At 44.0% G+C, this 16,489-nt stretch overlaps 3 protein-coding genes across 4 annotated transcripts; all 3 read left to right on the top strand.

Moving 5' to 3' along the window:
* Positions 1 to 89: 89 nt before the first annotated feature.
* Positions 90 to 13,219, top strand: LOC122319899 (CTP synthase). Its single transcript, XM_043207761.1, is given in 5 exon segments — positions 90 to 631; positions 11,051 to 11,221; positions 11,287 to 11,333; positions 11,335 to 11,789; positions 11,856 to 13,219. Coding segments are annotated over 5 exon segments (1,887 nt in total). The 5' UTR covers positions 90 to 465; the 3' UTR covers positions 12,904 to 13,219.
* Positions 6,246 to 10,969, top strand: LOC122319699. Of its 2 annotated transcripts, none has more exons than XM_043207763.1 (4): positions 6,246 to 6,451; positions 8,993 to 9,258; positions 9,564 to 9,713; positions 9,778 to 10,969. In XM_043207763.1, the coding sequence occupies exons 2-4, from the start codon at positions 9,105 to 9,107 to the stop codon at positions 10,773 to 10,775; spliced, it is 1,302 nt and encodes a 433-aa protein (XP_043063698.1). In that variant the 5' UTR covers positions 6,246 to 6,451; positions 8,993 to 9,104; the 3' UTR covers positions 10,776 to 10,969. The 2 variants fall into 2 exon arrangements, with proteins under 2 accessions (XP_043063698.1, XP_043063697.1); XM_043207762.1 differs by having other exon boundaries at positions 8,925 to 9,258.
* A 1,172-nt stretch (positions 13,220 to 14,391) lies between the features above and the next one.
* LOC122319887 lies at positions 14,392 to 16,486 on the top strand (the record flags this gene model as incomplete). Its single annotated transcript, XM_043207723.1, has 5 exons — positions 14,392 to 15,130; positions 15,188 to 15,345; positions 15,535 to 15,679; positions 15,756 to 16,163; positions 16,242 to 16,486. Coding segments are annotated over exons 1-5 (1,503 nt in total), but the record flags the coding sequence as incomplete, so codon positions are not given.
* Between the last annotated feature and the right edge of the window lie 3 nt (positions 16,487 to 16,489).

Here is a 16,489-nt window from a genome sequence, read left to right as displayed (position 1 = left end):
TTTTTTATCGATTGGTTTTTTCTTTAGCATTACAATGAAAATATGTACATGTTTATAAAAAAGATTACTGAAAATGTGAATGGATACGAAATGATTGTTTGTTGCACAAAGTTAATTGCTTAGAATGTACACTTGACACCATTGACGCTTTATATTTTTTGTTTGAATTCCAATACAAGGCAACGGAATGTATGGTCTTTGTATTGGTCGTTTTCCAACACGCGATGAATCACTGGTATTTAGGGACTAACTATACGCGGTCATACCGCCGGCGCCTCGTTCGCAGAAACGATACGTATTAAATAAACCAATACCGAATTTGAGGCACCACGTGCAGCAAAAGACAAATAAACGGCGCAATTGTCTCGCGAGTGTCTCAGATAACGGTAGATTGAGCGCCCTTCGCGAATCAGATCCGGAGGAATTCGTGATCCCAATATTCCAAGAGATTCCAGACGTTAAAAGATGAAATACATCCTGGTCACTGGCGGCGTCATCAGCGGCGTGGGAAAAGGCGTGATTGCCTCCTCGTTCGGGACCCTGCTGAAGTCCTGTGGTCTCGATGTTACCTCGATAAAGATTGACCCCTACATCAATATTGATGCTGGAACCTTTTCGCCGTACGAGCATGGTGAGTTTTCAAGTTCTTTCATATTATATAGTGTATATGTATATTATGTACATGTGTGCCCGCGACATTAGGGAAATGTCTGTCTTTTATTTTGGCAAATTTTCAATATTTCGAGCATCTGTGTGAGCGTGAGTGTGTGAGTGAATGTTTTAGTGAGTGTCTGCAAGTCTGTGCAGTTATTGTTGTAAGGTGCAAGCTGTTGTTGTTGTCAAAGGTCACGCGGCTTGTTGTAACCACATGGCGTGAGCAAGAGAGAAAGAGTCTTGAAGTGACAGTGTTACCAAGCAAGTGAAAAGCGCTCTCCCGCCAAAAAGTTCAAGCAACAATAACATGAAGAAAATATCAACAATTACAATCGCTCCGTATACAGTGCTTTTATTAAACGCTGTAGAATGTTGTAGAGCGGGCAAAGATAAATAAAATGCGCATAAAATGTTTGCTTGCATTACTTATATACATATATCATATTAATATGTGAATTAACTTTTATCTGATTTAAATTTGCATAAACATTTTTTTATTCACTTTGGGGCACGGAATTTTCCTTTCCGTGCATAAAAATTAAGACAATGTGGCGTGTTTACTGTTTTGTGGGTGGGAGTGTGAAAGAGATAACCAGACAGCACGGCCGCCTGTCAGCTGTTTCTTAGACCCACTCCTCTCTCTTTTTTTCTCTTAATAAACTAACAACAAGTTCTCGCACGTGTTTTGGAATGTTAAATTTTACCCATTAAGTTTTATGAACATATGAACAAATATTTGGCTCCAAATCAAATGAAGCGCTTAATATTAAAAGGCAACACCAATTCGCATATACAATTTATTTTGAAAAAAGAGAAAAATATATAATAACTCTCTTAATTTTTTTGCTGTCTGTTTCTTGCTCTCTTCTTGTAAAAAAGGCTCCCTTAACCGGCAAACATTGTTTTTGTTGCTTGACATTGAAAACGAAAGTTTTTTTTCCTTCGTTTCACTAGCTTTGCTTTGCTCGATTCATTCTTATTTTTGTTTGGGTTTTCTTTTGTCTGTTTGTTTAGTGTTTTTTGAGGAAAAGGGAAACGGTTCACTCACGTGCGCACTAAAACAAGTTGTAATTGATCCGAAGCCAGCTGCGTTTTAAGCGAAACTGACCCACAAAAAGCATTTGCTATGATAAGCAAACACCATAAAAACGTCTTTATCGGCGATAATACATTTTTATTTGATTAAATTTTGATTTAATAGGAGTAAAAATGATTTATTACTTTGAAAAAATAGTGTAGTCGATTAAAATTTGTATTGTACTTTTTAGCAATTCACTTGCCGTTATGTGTTTCTCACTCACTTTTTCGCACTCCCCCTTTATACTCTCCTGTTTTCCGCGCTCCCCTTTCAAAAAGAACTTCTCCACCAAAATGGCGCCAGCAATAACAACAAGAACAACGTTGAATGAATAAAATGCAGCAGCGACACACACAAATTTATTTATGCAACGTGCCAATGCAATTACGAAGCGTTTGTTTGTGCTGTGTGTTTGGGAGTGTGTTTTTGGAAGGTGGGAGCCAATTTGTGCATGAGTGTGCTTGTGTGTGTGACATGTGACGCAGCTTTGACCTGAACGATTCGAGGGGCCTCTGCACGTGTGGTTAAATAAATGTGCATGTGTGAAGCAAAATGAAAGTTAAAAACGTGTTTAGGTCAAAAAATCGCTTACTTGTTTAGTACGATCAACCTATTTGCCGTCAAACTCGGTGTTATCTTGTACGTAATACTTTAAAAGAACAAATTTACTTTCGGTAATGTAAATAGACGCATGAAACTTCGATGAGTTGAAAGAGCCAGCAAGCCTATAGCCCATCTTTCTTCCACAACGCACAACCACCGTCCCTCCGCTGCTCTCCTTCGCAGGGGATTACTGTCTGCCGCCTGTCATTTGCATTTTTGCGCCCAGCTTCACTTTTTGGGGGTCGAATTGCACAAAATGCAATTCTGCTCATTTGTTATTGTGCTTGTTGTTGCTGCCCATCGTTGTTGTTGTTTTTGTGAGTTGCTGGCGTCGACGTCGATGCCAGCGTCGACTGCGGCACATGCGTGTGCTTCATTTGTTTTGCGTTAATTTTCATGGTGTGAGTGGGTGTGTGGAGGAGGGCAGAAAGAGAGGGGGAAAGTGGAGTGGGAAATGGCAAGGGTCGCCATATTGGCCGCTGCGGCGTTCCATCTTTTGAGGGTGTCTTCTTCTAGCTGCCGAGTGCTTCTTTGTTGTTGCTTGGGCTTTTTGCGCTCCGTCATGTTGCCCCCCACCCCCGCGCTTCCTTGGCCACATTAGCGTTTTTAGCCATAAAAGAGCCAAGCTCCTCTGCTCTCCGCACTTTACGTCCTCCTCCACCGCTCGCTTCTCTCTTTTGCTCTTCTGTCTGCTCGTTTGGTTGTGTGGCCGTCATCGGCGCGTCAACATCGTTAGCAGCTGTTGCTCTTTGCCTGTGCGCCATTAACTGCCGCCCCCTCTCCCCCTATCGTCCGGCCTCCCCTCTTTTCCACCTCCTTTTGGCCTGCATTTGCTTTGTTGCTGCCTTTCTGCTTGCGCATTCGTTACGCTCACGTTTCGCGACGACAATAATGCTTGGGCCTCTGCTACTGCTGTGTTGTAGTTGTTACTGCTGCCACCTCTGGCTGCTCCTCTTCTTCTTTTTTTTCACTCACGCTCCTGCTCCGCCTTGTGCGTGTGCCGCCACATACAGTAGTATCATACTAAAGAGAAATATTCGCACTAAAACAAAAAAAACAAAATTGTAAAATTAATTTTAATGTAACCAAAAAGTTAGCATACGTTGAGGAGCCCGTCCAATTATTTGACAGAAAATCTGCGAAATGAAAACAGATTTGGAATTCCCCAAAAAGTAAAGTAAAGTTTTTGATTGGATTTACTAATTTCGAAGCTTCACTGTACTCATATACATATGGTCTGCGTGTGCGAGCTTTTGTGTGTGTGTGAGTGTGCAAAAATTAAATGGAAAATACCATTTGGCTGTGGCGGCAGCTCTCGAACTCTCCAGCTCGCCAGCAGGATGTGACCGTTGCTACGCGTTGCTGGCGTCTGAGGTTGAGTGGCTGCCACCCAACCCCGCCTCCTCGGTCACCTTCTCGCCTCCCACCGTTCCGCCCCCTCATTTGCTGCTACACGCACACAATACGGCTCACTGATGGGGCCGCACGTGTCTGTGTGCGTGTGTGTGTGTCCATTCTATGGCTTCATAAGCTTCAATCTTCCGTCTGGTCAAAAGTTTGCCCACTTGCCATAACTTTAAGCATAGCTTACGGATCGCTTTAAGTAATTACATTGGGCAGTAAGAAAGTTACGAAATACAGTAGCCGTTTGATAAATTAGCCTCCCTCTTTTATGGTTTGGGAAATCTTTGGTCGAAAGTCTTAGTAAAAATATGTATGAAAATGTTATTTTTTTTGGAAAAGGTGCTTGTGTCTTTTTCTGACATGAATGGTTTTAATTAAGATAATCTTAGATTTTTTAAGTTTTAACGCCATTAAGAAGTCTAAGAGATGCTTTTATCTGGAAACCATATACGGTTGATATAAAACTGAGCGTAAATGTATCTTATGTGGTTTAATATGGTTCTTTAAATCAATTTTGCAAGATCGTAAAGAGCGTGAAGCTAGACTTAAGATTAGGCCTTGAAAAAACTAAAATTGCTAACGGTGATTGTGTAACTGCCGGCAAAAGTCTGTTGCTTAATTGTAAGAAATTAAGTTCGAAGCGGCTACCCAATCGCACTTGCCCCTTATTATATAGCGTTATATTACAACCACGCCAACCGCCTCCCCCATTTCCACCCGCCCACCACCCACCTCACACTTACGGTGTCTGAGCGACAGGCGCCAGAAGAAGAGGAAGAGCTGGGGAGAGGAGCGGCGGGAAGTGAGAACAGAAGAGGAGAGTGAAGAGCGAAGAAGAAGAGCGGTAGCCGTGGAGCCACAGCCAAATTCACATCGATTCGCTTTGCCCGGCGTTTGTTGCACCGCCCCCGTTGGTTCTGCTTCCTCTTCTGCTTCTGCTGCTGCCTCCTGTCGCGTGATTTTAACGAGCCTCCTCTCTTCGACCCCGGCCCCCTCTTCTCTCTTACCCCCACCCTCCCCCGCTCTTCATGGTTTATGCTTTTCGCTCGCTAGCTCGCTCGCTTCCGCGCGTTGATTGTTGTTGGCTGCGCATGCAGTAGGCAGGAAGAGAAGAAGAAGAAGAACGAGGAGGAGGAGGAAGAGGAGCCGGAGGAGAGCAGGCCACCGGCTCCACCTCACACAGACAGCACGGCTGGCTCTCTCCCGCATGTGTTTGTGTGGACTATGGGTGAGTGTTTGAATAAGTGTGTGTGTGTAAGTGTGCGTGTGCTGGATAGCCGGCAATAATATGCCCAAAAGCAGCAACAACAAATGCAAAGGCAACAACACAGGGAGCAGCGAGCAGAGCCAAGCAAATGGCGGCGGCCGTTTTTAGCGTTTGTGCGCGCTTCTCCACCTCCTCCTCCTTCGGCCCCCCGCACATTATATATGTATGTATGTATGTATGTATGTGTCGCGCCGGCAAAAGCAAAAGCTTGTGGCGTGGCTTTGGCTCTCGCCTGAAACTGAACTGAACTGCCAGCCTGCTGACTGCTCTGCTCTGCTCCCCTCCTCTCCTCTTCCGTTCCCCTCGTTTCCCGATGCCCCCCTCTTCGCTCCTCATTGGATCGCCTGCGCCTCCTCGCTGGCGTTTTTTGCGTTTCAGTGTGCGCTTCTCATGCTCTCTCCTTTTCCCGGGGTATTGGGATTTAGGGACGAATTTTTATATTTACCGTAAAAAATTTACTTAAAACATCGATTTTGAAACATTGTTAAATCTTTGGGTAACTTAACATCTTGAAGAATACTACTATTCTTTCAAAATCTGAAACTTTTTGTTCTAGGGCAGTGATATGACATAATTTGTCTGGTAAATAACCCAAGAATCCTAGGCAAGTACGGTACGAGACTAGTAGGACTTTTAGATATTTATTCAACTGCAAAGGTACTAATGCTGAAAATCACTTTTGAAAACTGAACCTATAGATAACCATTAAGATGCCCATAAGAAGTGTATAACCATTTTCGTTCTCCCCTAGCCGGCCTTTGGTACTTTTTTTTTTTTTTTTTTTTTATACATATTATTTTGCCTGCCTGCCTGCTGCTGCTGCTGGTGGCTGTTTGGCTGGCTGGCTGGCTGGCGTCGTTTCAGCTGCCGCCGCTAGTTGGCACGTTTTGTTGGCTGGCTGGCTGGCTCGCTTGGCTTTTTGGGGGGCTTGTGGACCTGGCCGGGGATTGGGACTTGGAGTGGGAATGCGAATGGGAATGGGACTACGACTGGGCCTGGCTCTGAACACGGCCTGCTGGCTGGCTGGCTGGCTCATGGCTCATGGCTTTCGGCTGATGGCGGATGGCTGCAGCCTGTCGCAGTGGCAGGCAGCATTGGTGGGGAGGTGGGACTTCGAGGGGGGGGCGGCAGAGCGGTCTGTGTGCGGCAGCGGTGGCGGCGCGTCAACGGGCAGCAGCAGCAACAACGACAACAACGCCGCCGCGACAGCAGCAGCGGCGCTTCGCACTTTGCTCTGCTGAATTTTCAATTTCAGTTGTAAGCTGACTGCAATCAGCAGTGGTTCGCATTTTGGTTCGGGAATTCGCAATTCCGCATTTCGGCTTTTCCATCGCTCGTGCGAAAACGCTCTCGGGACATAACGGAATATACGGGCCGGCGCTGTCCGAGCGCACAAAACAAAAAAAAAACAAAAAAACTTTACGATTATTATAAACTTTGCGGCGGTAACACACACACACACGAAGCGACCACCCACTGGGCCACTAAGCCACCCCAACCACCCACTTAAAAACCACCCACATATATCCCGTTAGTTGCGACTCCTGGCGCGCTAATTTTGCATATGTGTGTGTTTGTGTCAGCGAGTGGAACACGCACATGTGTGTGCGTGCGTATGTGTTTTATTGATTTTATAGAGCAAACTATATAGTTTATTTCCTCAACCCTGGGTTTTTTGAGCCTATCGGCACTCTTCTTCTGCTCTTCATTTCTGAGCTAATTTCAATGACAGTTGAAACGGGAGGGGGATATCATAAAAATTTAAGTTTGAAGGGGCAAAGGTAGAAAAAAAGTTTAAAACAGCGAATCGAACGGTTTGGAATTCGGTGAAAAGTTTAAGAAACAATAGCATTCATGTTGGGTTGATAAGGAGTTTAAACCTAAGAAAAGGAAAAAGATGGAACATTTAAAGCCCAAGAAAAGAAAAGAGTTTGTCGGATAGTAAGGAAGACTACAGTTAAAGGTGCGTAAGAGGATATTATCAGAGAATTTAACCCATTATGAATCATTGGTGAAAAAACAGGATACATTTAACTTTTACAAATTTAAAGAAAGATGTATCGTTTATACCAAAAAATTTAGATAACAAATTCAGTTTTCTGGGTATGCTTTACTTACATCTATAATTTATACATCTATAACACATTAATGACATTATTTTTTAAATTGACTAAACCACCAGTTTAAATTACATATTTTAATTTTTATGTTAGTTACCACTTGATTCCGGTTAAAGACTCTAATGGGTTAAGTACAAAAAGAGAGGGAGTATTAAAAAGATTTGCAGTGCTCTCTATTCCCACTCGATCAATACATTGACTTTATGCAAGATCTGACCTATAAATAGTTGAACGGACCTGAAGTCTTATCTCGTTGCGCTCAACACGACTGATAAGCGGGAAAATCAAAGTTAAGGAAATGATTTCCAAATCCCCAAGTGTTAGTCCACTTAGCTGCCAATTTCCTAGCCACACAGCTTCCAGTTGGCATTTGTCTGTGTGTGTGTGTATGTAATGTGTGTGCAATTTGTGTGTGTTTGAGGCCTCATAACTTTCCACGGCGGGTCGAAACTTGTGAAATTCTTGGCTACCAGCAGAGGAGCAGTTTTACCCACAGCTCCCAAGCACCTCGATAGCAGCTGGGCCAGCTTTTCAGCCCGCTTTTCGCCCCCTGTTTCAGGCCCCCCTCTACTCTCCCCTCTCTTGGCCCTCTACCCTCACCTAACAACAACAACAACAACAACTAAAACAACACCATACACTGTGTCGCCGGCAGTTTTTGCCCATAAAAACGGCAACGACGAAAACGAAAATTTAACGACTGCGCAACGTGACGCATTATTTGTCTGGCTTGGCTTGGTTGGTCTTCTGGTCTCTTGTCTGCCGACTTTGCTGCCTTGCCTGCAGCAAAGCTATAGCTGCCGCCAGAAATTGCTTTTGCTCGCTGGAATATACATATATATATGGATGAGTGTATATGTATGTTTGTATGTATGTGCTTGCGGCCTGTGCCTCCGCATCCGCTCCCCGTGTGCCCCAAGCTCCTCTCCGCCCCCTTCGCCAATCTGAATCTCCACACTCCACGCTGCCGTTTTTAGTATTTCGCACTCGGTGCACGGCAAACATTTTTGCATGACTGACTGAATGCCGCCGCCTGCGCCTGACTAACTCACACCAGCACACAAACACACATCCACTCTGATGCACTGGGGCCAGACCATGCACTCGGAGGAAATAGGGAGTAGAAAGGATTTCAAAATCGTAATTCGAGGTGATATAATTATTTTGGAGTGATGATTATTTTTATGTTAATCATTTAATCCTTTGAAGAGAATTTTATAAAAAAATTTCCTTTTAATGCTTTAAAAACAAAGTTGTTAACAATGTGATTACGCGCCTGTTCCCCCAGTGTATCCAGCGCAGTGCTGTCGGAAGGGGGAAGGGGTGAGCCATAGCCAGCGGAACCGGGAGCGTGAGCGGGAGAGCGGCAGCGGGAGCCGGCAGGCTCGTGGAGTAACTGTTGGCTGGTCTCTTGGTCGTCGGCCGGCCGTCTGTCTCTGTCTTTCCGTCCGTCTCTGTCTCGCTGGCCTGGCGTGTTTATAATTTGATTTCGCTGCTTCTTTCCTGCCTCGTCTGCTGCGTCTTCTTCTTGTTGGGGGGAGCAGAATGGGAGATGGACGATTGGGGAGCAGAACGGAGCAAAGCGAGCAACGCAGAACAGCATTTCCTGTCGCCCCAGCTCGTTTTGGGCCTATTTTGCTATAGCAGGAATCTTAATGAAGTTATTGTGTTAACAGTTTTAAGGGCACTGGCTGCTCATTGATGGTCATGGATCGCAACTAAGTTTTGGGTGTGAGTGGGAGAGGGATGGCCAGTGACCAAGGCCTAATGCTCTTCGTTCCTCTTATTCTCCTCTCAGTGAGTCAGTGGTATTAGTGTCCTTGTGTGTGTGCGCTATTTGAGCATGCATTTGGCATTCACCGTTAGCTAGCGGACAAGTGAAACAGCAGGAGCTGCCTATTAAAAAAAAGTGAACCCGCGAAACAAAGAAAAGACAAAAAAAAAAAAAAAAAAAGACTCACTCGGTTTGAGTGCTAACATGGCGCCAAAAAAGTCCACTATTGTGCTCAATGTGGAGCAGTTTATTCACGATATCGAGGAGCGTCCGGCCATCTGGAACCGCAACTTCCACTGCAACAAGGCCTTCCTCGAGCAGATGTGGGACGAGCTGAGCGGAGCGCACAAGCTGCCGAGTAAGTAGAGCATATGGCCAAAAAGAAGTCTTAGTGTTGCCCACCTTTGTGCTTAAGCTGGGATTAAAATTGTAATTGTTAAGGTACATACATAGCTAAAAAAATTTAACAGTTTGTCAAATTCAGTACAACCAGCCAATCTAAGCCCTGAAAACTAACTAAATTGAAAACAAATTTTAACAAAGGCAAAATAAAAATAAATTCTTATAAAATTGGGCGATATAATAGCTAAGTTGGCAACACTAAGAATGACTTAGGGCTTGAGATAGAAAGTTGTTCTATTGTTCTTCCACTCGCTCTCGCAGAGATCGTGCTCAAGGCCAAATGGAAGGGACTTCGAGATAACTTTCGGGTAGAGTACAAACGGATACCTCGAGCGGATAACGGTGATTTTATGGTGGATCCGGCAACGTTTGAGTCCAAGTGGCTGCACTATTACGCCTTGTTGTTTCTAAGTAAGTTATAATACACATTTTTAAATTAATATGATACATTTGTTAATAAAATAACCTTCTTTAGCTGATCACATGCGCCATCGTTTGCCGAAAAACGAGCAGGATCAGTCTTTCTACTTTAACCAGCAGAGCGAGGATTGCGAAAAGACAGTTGTGGAACCGGATTTAACAAATGGTTTAATCCGTCGCCTGCAGGACAGCGACGAAGATTACGACGAGGAGGACATGGAGGCGGAGGCAGACGGTGAGGCTAGCGAAGCCACGATGGAGGAGGCAATGCCCACGCCACCGGCTGCTCATCAAATGAACCAAGTGAGCACTACACCACTGGCCACAGGAGCTTTGCGAGCTCAAGAGGAGGCCCATCAGCATGCTCTGATCAAGGCGGGATTACTTCGCGCCCAGTTGATGGAATTGGAAAAGGAGGCAGAGGATCTGAGTAAGAAACCACCACCACCGCAAGCACAACAACAGCCATCACCCGCGGCGCCTTTACTCCAAATGCTGGTGGAGCCACCTGCTGCTCATTGTTCTCCACCACCGGTGGTTACTACGACATCTGCCCAAGTACAACAACCAGGATCGGCGGCTGTTTTGGCCCCGGCAACAACCACATCCGCATCATCTGCCTCCTCGAATGGTGCGTCAATGGGAGGAAAGAGATCGGTGTCGCCACCGCCACTCTATAACAAGGCCCACCATCCGCTCGCCACTCTGGCAGCAGCTCATCATGCGGCCAAAGAACGAAACGAGGAGTTCGGAGCATCCACAGCGGTGGGAGGTACTGGGGAACATCTCAGCTTCACGCAACACTCGTATGCCAATGGACTTATACCCGCCCTCAAGCTAAAGCGACCACGTCTCTCGGAGGACAGCAACTTCAATGGCTCCTCGACGATGGATGCTCCTTTGGTGCCCGAGGACGATGACTACCACTACTTGCTCAGCCTGCATCCGTACATGAAACAGCTGACGGCCGCTCAAAAGCTACGCATACGCACCAAGATACAAAAGCTCATCTTCAAGGAGCTGTACAAGGAGGATCTCGAGGAGTCCAAGTAGTCGAACAGCTCAGAAAGCCTAGATTAAGCACAAGACTGTAAATACGCCTAGACTTTAAGCATTACATTTAGTTTTGTGTCCATGCCATGCTACTTGATTGATTTCTAGTTGAGCGACACTCCAAGGAAAGCTGGGAGTGCGCCATTTACGCCTAAGCACAAATACATTGCAAATAAAAATGTAACATTTAACGGTTTGCAGTTCTTTTATTTTTAATGGAGGGGTTGAAAACAATAAAACATTTATTAATTGCTTAACATTTTTTTTATTCGCAGGCGAGGTTTATGTTTTGGATGATGGCGCCGAGGTTGATTTGGATCTGGGAAACTACGAACGCTTTCTGGATGTCACTTTGCATCGGGACAACAATATAACCACGGGCAAGATCTACAAGTTGGTCATTGAAAAGGAGCGCACTGGCGAGTATTTGGGCAAAACAGTTCAAGGTGAGTACAAAGAATTGTAGTTAATATAAATGAAATTATACTTATTTGGTAAATTCTGTTTTCAGTTGTTCCACACATTACGGATGCCATTCAGGAATGGGTGGAGCGTGTGGGCCCAGACACCTGTACAGGGCTCCTCGAAGCCACAGGTGTGCATTGTGGAATTGGGAGGAACGATCGGCGATATCGAGGGCATGCCTTTTGTGGAGGCCTTCCGTCAGTTCCAGTTCCGCGTGAAACGTGAGAACTTCTGTTTGGCTCACGTGTCGCTGGTTCCGTTGCCGAAGGCCACCGGTGAACCCAAGACAAAGCCCACTCAAAGTTCGGTTAGGGAACTTAGAGGTTGCGGCCTGAGTCCCGATTTGATTGTCTGTCGATCTGAGAAACCCATTGGCCTGGAGGTCAAGGAGAAGATCAGCAACTTTTGTCACGTGGGTCCGGATCAGGTGATCTGCATACACGATTTGAACTCCATTTATCATGTGCCGCTGCTAATGGAGCAGAACGGAGTGATCGAATACCTTAACGAGCGACTGCAGCTTAATATTGACATGAGCAAGAGGACCAAGTAAGTAATAATGGGCTTTTAAATCTTAAGTATATGTATTAATTCTATATCCTTTGCTAACTCTAGATGTCTGCAGCAGTGGCGCGATTTGGCACGTCGCACAGAGACTGTTCGCCGTGAAGTTTGCATTGCCGTCGTGGGCAAGTACACCAAGTTTACGGACTCGTACGCCTCGGTGGTGAAGGCTCTGCAACATGCCGCCCTGGCTGTAAATCGCAAACTGGAGCTGGTATTCATCGAATCGTGCCAGCTGGAAGAGGAGACTCTGCAAACGGAGCCAAGCAAATACCACAAGGAGTGGCAGAAGCTGTGCGAAAGCGATGGCATCCTGGTGCCCGGTGGTTTTGGTTCCCGCGGCATGGAGGGCAAGATCCGAGCATGCCAATGGGCACGAGAGAATCGCAAGCCGTTGCTTGGCATCTGTTTGGGTCTGCAAGCGGCGGTTATTGAATTCGCTCGCAGTAAATTGGGTCTTAAGGATGCCAACACCACGGAAATCGATCCGAATACCGGAAATGCTTTGGTTATTGATATGCCGGAGCATCATACTGGACAATTGGGAGGGACTATGCGTTTGGGCAAACGAACTACGGTTTTCGCAGATGGACCCAGTGTCATTCGTCAGTTGTATGGAAATCCGAAAACAGTTGAGGAGCGTCATCGACATCGTTACGAGGTCAATCCCAAATATGTACCTCGACTGGAAGAGCAGGGAATGCGCTTCGTGGGCACCGACGAGGACAAAACCAGGATGGAAATCATTGAGCTAAGCGGTCATCCGTATTTCGTGGCCACGCAATATCATCCGGAGTACTTGTCGCGACCACTGAAGCCATCGCCACCGTTTCTTGGACTGATTCTCGCCTCCGTGGATCGGTTGTCGCAATATATCCAGCGCGGATGCCGCCTGTCGCCCCGTCAACTGTCCGACGCCTCTTCGGATGAGGAGGAAAGTGTCGTAAAAGGATTGGCGGGCGCTACGAAATCGCTGAGGTCACTGAAGATCCCCAGCACACCCAAGAACGGAATTTCGAATGGCTGCAATGGTAGCTCCAGCACGTCCGATGGCGAAGGTGCCTGTGGAGGTGTTGATCTGACCAATGGCCACCAGTGAAGTTGTAAACGGATATGGGATCAATCATGCTTCTTTAATTTTAAATCCATACCGTTTGCGATATGACTAAGTGTGTAAAATAGGCTGGTGTCGATTAAAACATTTTAATGTTTTATTGAAGTGGCATAAAGTAATCCACAAACAATTACAACTTTTCTTTAGTTAGCATAAGTAAAAAATAATTTAAATCTCTTTTTAGAAGGATAACATATGTACTTCAGGGTTTGATTTTGATGTATATTTTATAATATATAATATATTGTTTGAAAACAAACTGTTTCTTCATGTGCGAGTAAAGAGAATTCATATTTATAAACTGTTTTTTTTTTGCTTTACAATGAAACATTAAAACCCAAATGATGGGTTTTATATGAACAGTAGTTTTTATTATCTCTTGGTTACTTTATGCCCAATTGACTTTGTAGTAACATTTTGAATCCTTAAAAATCACGCATCCTTGTGTGAAAAGCCTCGCGTGTGTCTTCTTGATCGGAAACAAAAATAGTCTATAACCTTCTTAAATTACATTAAAATTACCTTATCTGACTTGCTTAAATTCTGAATAGTTAAGTTCTTATTGTCTTTTATTTAAAAAAATATTTTAAATAAACTTTGAAAAACTGTAAGCAATTACCTTCCTTATATATATTTTTAGATAAGCAATGAAATAATTGAATATACATACCTTGCGTGTTTTTATTTGGAATTGAATGGGCAGGTGAAAATAGTGTTGGAAACCTGTGCAAGAATTTCTGACAGAAAATAGTTGTATTTTACGCGCGTTTTTCAAATTTTAATTCAAAGCCAATCTGTTTTTTGTTGGTTGTGGTGATTACGGAATTGTTATTGCATTGAGAAAAATTTGTTACGTAGTTGGTAGACAATTATTTTAAAAATACTTTTAAGCATTTGTCGTCACCCAAAGTGTCAACTGAATTTTGGATTTTTCAAGGCGTATAACAAGTGTTTTCTATTTTTAATAACTAGTACGTCAATACAGGAATGTTGTTAACTAATTATTAGCCACAATGCGGACATCGTTACTTATGTGGCAATTAATTTCTCGCAAACTTTTCAGACACACATTTTTTAACAAATTCAGTTGTTTAGTTAATGTGCAAATTTTATAAAATTAATTTTTTTTTTGTTTTTAAATTAAATGTAAAACTAAACTTTAAAACACCCTTGCTGTAAAATATATATTTTTTGGTTCTGCAATTAAAAAACATTTTTTTATTTAATTCACTTATCCTTAACATGTAGTTAATGTTTTATTATTTTAGTCCACATTGACAACTTAATTTCGGAAAAGCACCAAAAATGAAGCTAAGTGTAATTTTGTGATTGTTGACGCAATTAGTAGGCAGAGAATTAATCAAACGCTGGTACTCGAGAATAATAATGGACGCCAACCAACAACCCATACGGATTCAGATTCGGATGCGAATTCAGATACCGTCTGGCGATGTCAGAGACATCGGCCCGTGCTCAACAAAAATAGAAAGGGGCATACATTTGGGCTTGTGTCCGCCGCGATGAGAAGCGATGGCTGGTGGCCAATTGAATCGAGGCGGATCGCAGATCTCAGACCAAGAACAATGCGCATTCTTTATTGTTCGTTCAATTGGGTAACGTGCTCTGTCTAATTTTGCATTCGACATAACATAAAACCCAAAAAATATGAATCAGTCGGGGATGCATAAAAAGAAGCCAAGGATACGGAATCGCCAGCGGAACAAGATAAACCAGTTGCATTCGGAACAAGAGGAAAACCTTAATCTATCTGCTCCCAAAAGTGATGAAGTTAATAGGAGAGTTTCTCCCATTAAAAATGACATCCCAGTTGAAAGATCTCCTAAAAGTGCTTCGCCAAAAAGTGACAAAAGTGACTTCCAGGTGGAAACTCCACCGAAAAGTGATCATTCTCAGTTGGAAAACTCGAAAGAGAACGAAACCATCAGGCTAATTCAGCAACTATTACGTAGAAAATTATTGGCCAATAATAATACAGCCCCAATAAACGAACCTGTGCCAGTTAATATTCAACCTAAAGTAGTTAGCCAATCAAAAGAATCAAAAACGGAAGAAAAGAAACCAAAGGTGGCTTCTGCCCCAGAAACTCACAAAATTCCAGTAGAATCCAAGGTAACCGGAAATCCTTTTAAGGATGTAAAACCTGAGGAAATGGATGACCTTCTAAAATGTTTGGGTACCAAATTGCAAAAGGGTTAGTGGAGTTTATTTTATTTTAAATTGTTAAAGTAATAATAGGACTTTAAAATAGGAACTGGAGACTTGCCAGCTGCGGCGTTAATCAGCAACCTGGGCAAACTTTTCAGCCAAGCTCCTCCAAGCGATGTGGAATCATCCGATGACGAGGCGGAGGAGTACGTGGAGTACATCTACAAGCCAAGGCAATATTTTATGGCCTCATTATGCAATGTGGGTAGTACAATTCCTTAAAGCGTTTGGACTACAATTTTATTCTAAAGTTGTATCCAATTTCTATCCAATAAAATAGATTTCTTCGCTTAGTTTTTAAATAAAAATTTTTTTTTAAATATCTATAGTATTTGAGATAAGATTTATGCCATTATTAATATTCTTTAATGAATTTCTCTGTCAAAATAGCTGTGCAAGGCGGACCTGTGTGCTCAAAAGCGGATACCCTGCTCTCGTTGTGGACTGAGCTACTACTGCAGCGGTGGCCACATGAAAGACGACCAGGAGCACCGGCAGTTGTGCTACGCCCTGCGCCAAACGGTGGACCGCAACGGTGAGATGAGAGGAGCCTGTCAGCAAACCATAAATCACACTAATGGCCAATTATCGGCGGGACACTCGTTATGCAGGTCACGAAATGTTCTACAAGTGCGGCGACTTCAGTGGCGAGCAGTTCCGTTCCTACCGGATCGTGTGCATCCGCCAGGTGGAAAAGGAGATGAATCGCCAACTCACGGCCACGGAACAGGAGCTGCTCCTCTTTCCAATGATCTGTGGCGAACCCAAGTGCCGGGAGAACCGCTTCCAGCGACTCGCCATCTGCGGAGGATGCGGCGAGGTGGCCTTCTGCAAGGATAAGCCCGGTCATCGGAGCAAGGAGCACGCCAAGTGGTGTGGTTCTTATCAACTGTTCAAGGCTTTCATCATGTTCCAGGCGAAGTTCGGCCGGATGGAGCCATCGCTGCCCAACAAGATACTTCGGGAATTACCTATGGCTTGCTCCAACACCAAACACATGATGAAGAAACTTAATTTCAGTAAGGAATAAGATATTTATTTAAATTACCTGTGGGCTTTAGAATAGATTTTAATTGATATTTCTTGAATTCCAACAGATGTTACCAATGAGTGCGAATATGCCGCTTTGACTCAGGTTTCCACAGGACCCTTAACTGCCTGGTTTGCCCTAAAACTCTGCGAACGTTTAAGAAACTGTGAGGTATTAACCCTCCACTTAATTGGAGCCGAGATAGAATTCGAAGTGGATATGCTACAGAAATGGGAACTATTCCTCCTCCACATAATGCCATCGGTGAAAACCCTAAATGTGGTTTTTATTGGACCAGAACTTAATCCCAATAAT

This window comes from Drosophila ficusphila, unplaced genomic scaffold (assembly GCF_018152265.1).
Source record: "Drosophila ficusphila isolate 14025-0441.05 unplaced genomic scaffold, ASM1815226v1 contig_286, whole genome shotgun sequence".
NCBI classification, from domain to species: Eukaryota; Metazoa; Arthropoda; class Insecta; order Diptera; family Drosophilidae; genus Drosophila; species Drosophila ficusphila.
The sequence above is the reverse complement of the archived record's forward strand: the minus strand, read 5'-3'. Positions and strand labels throughout refer to the sequence as shown.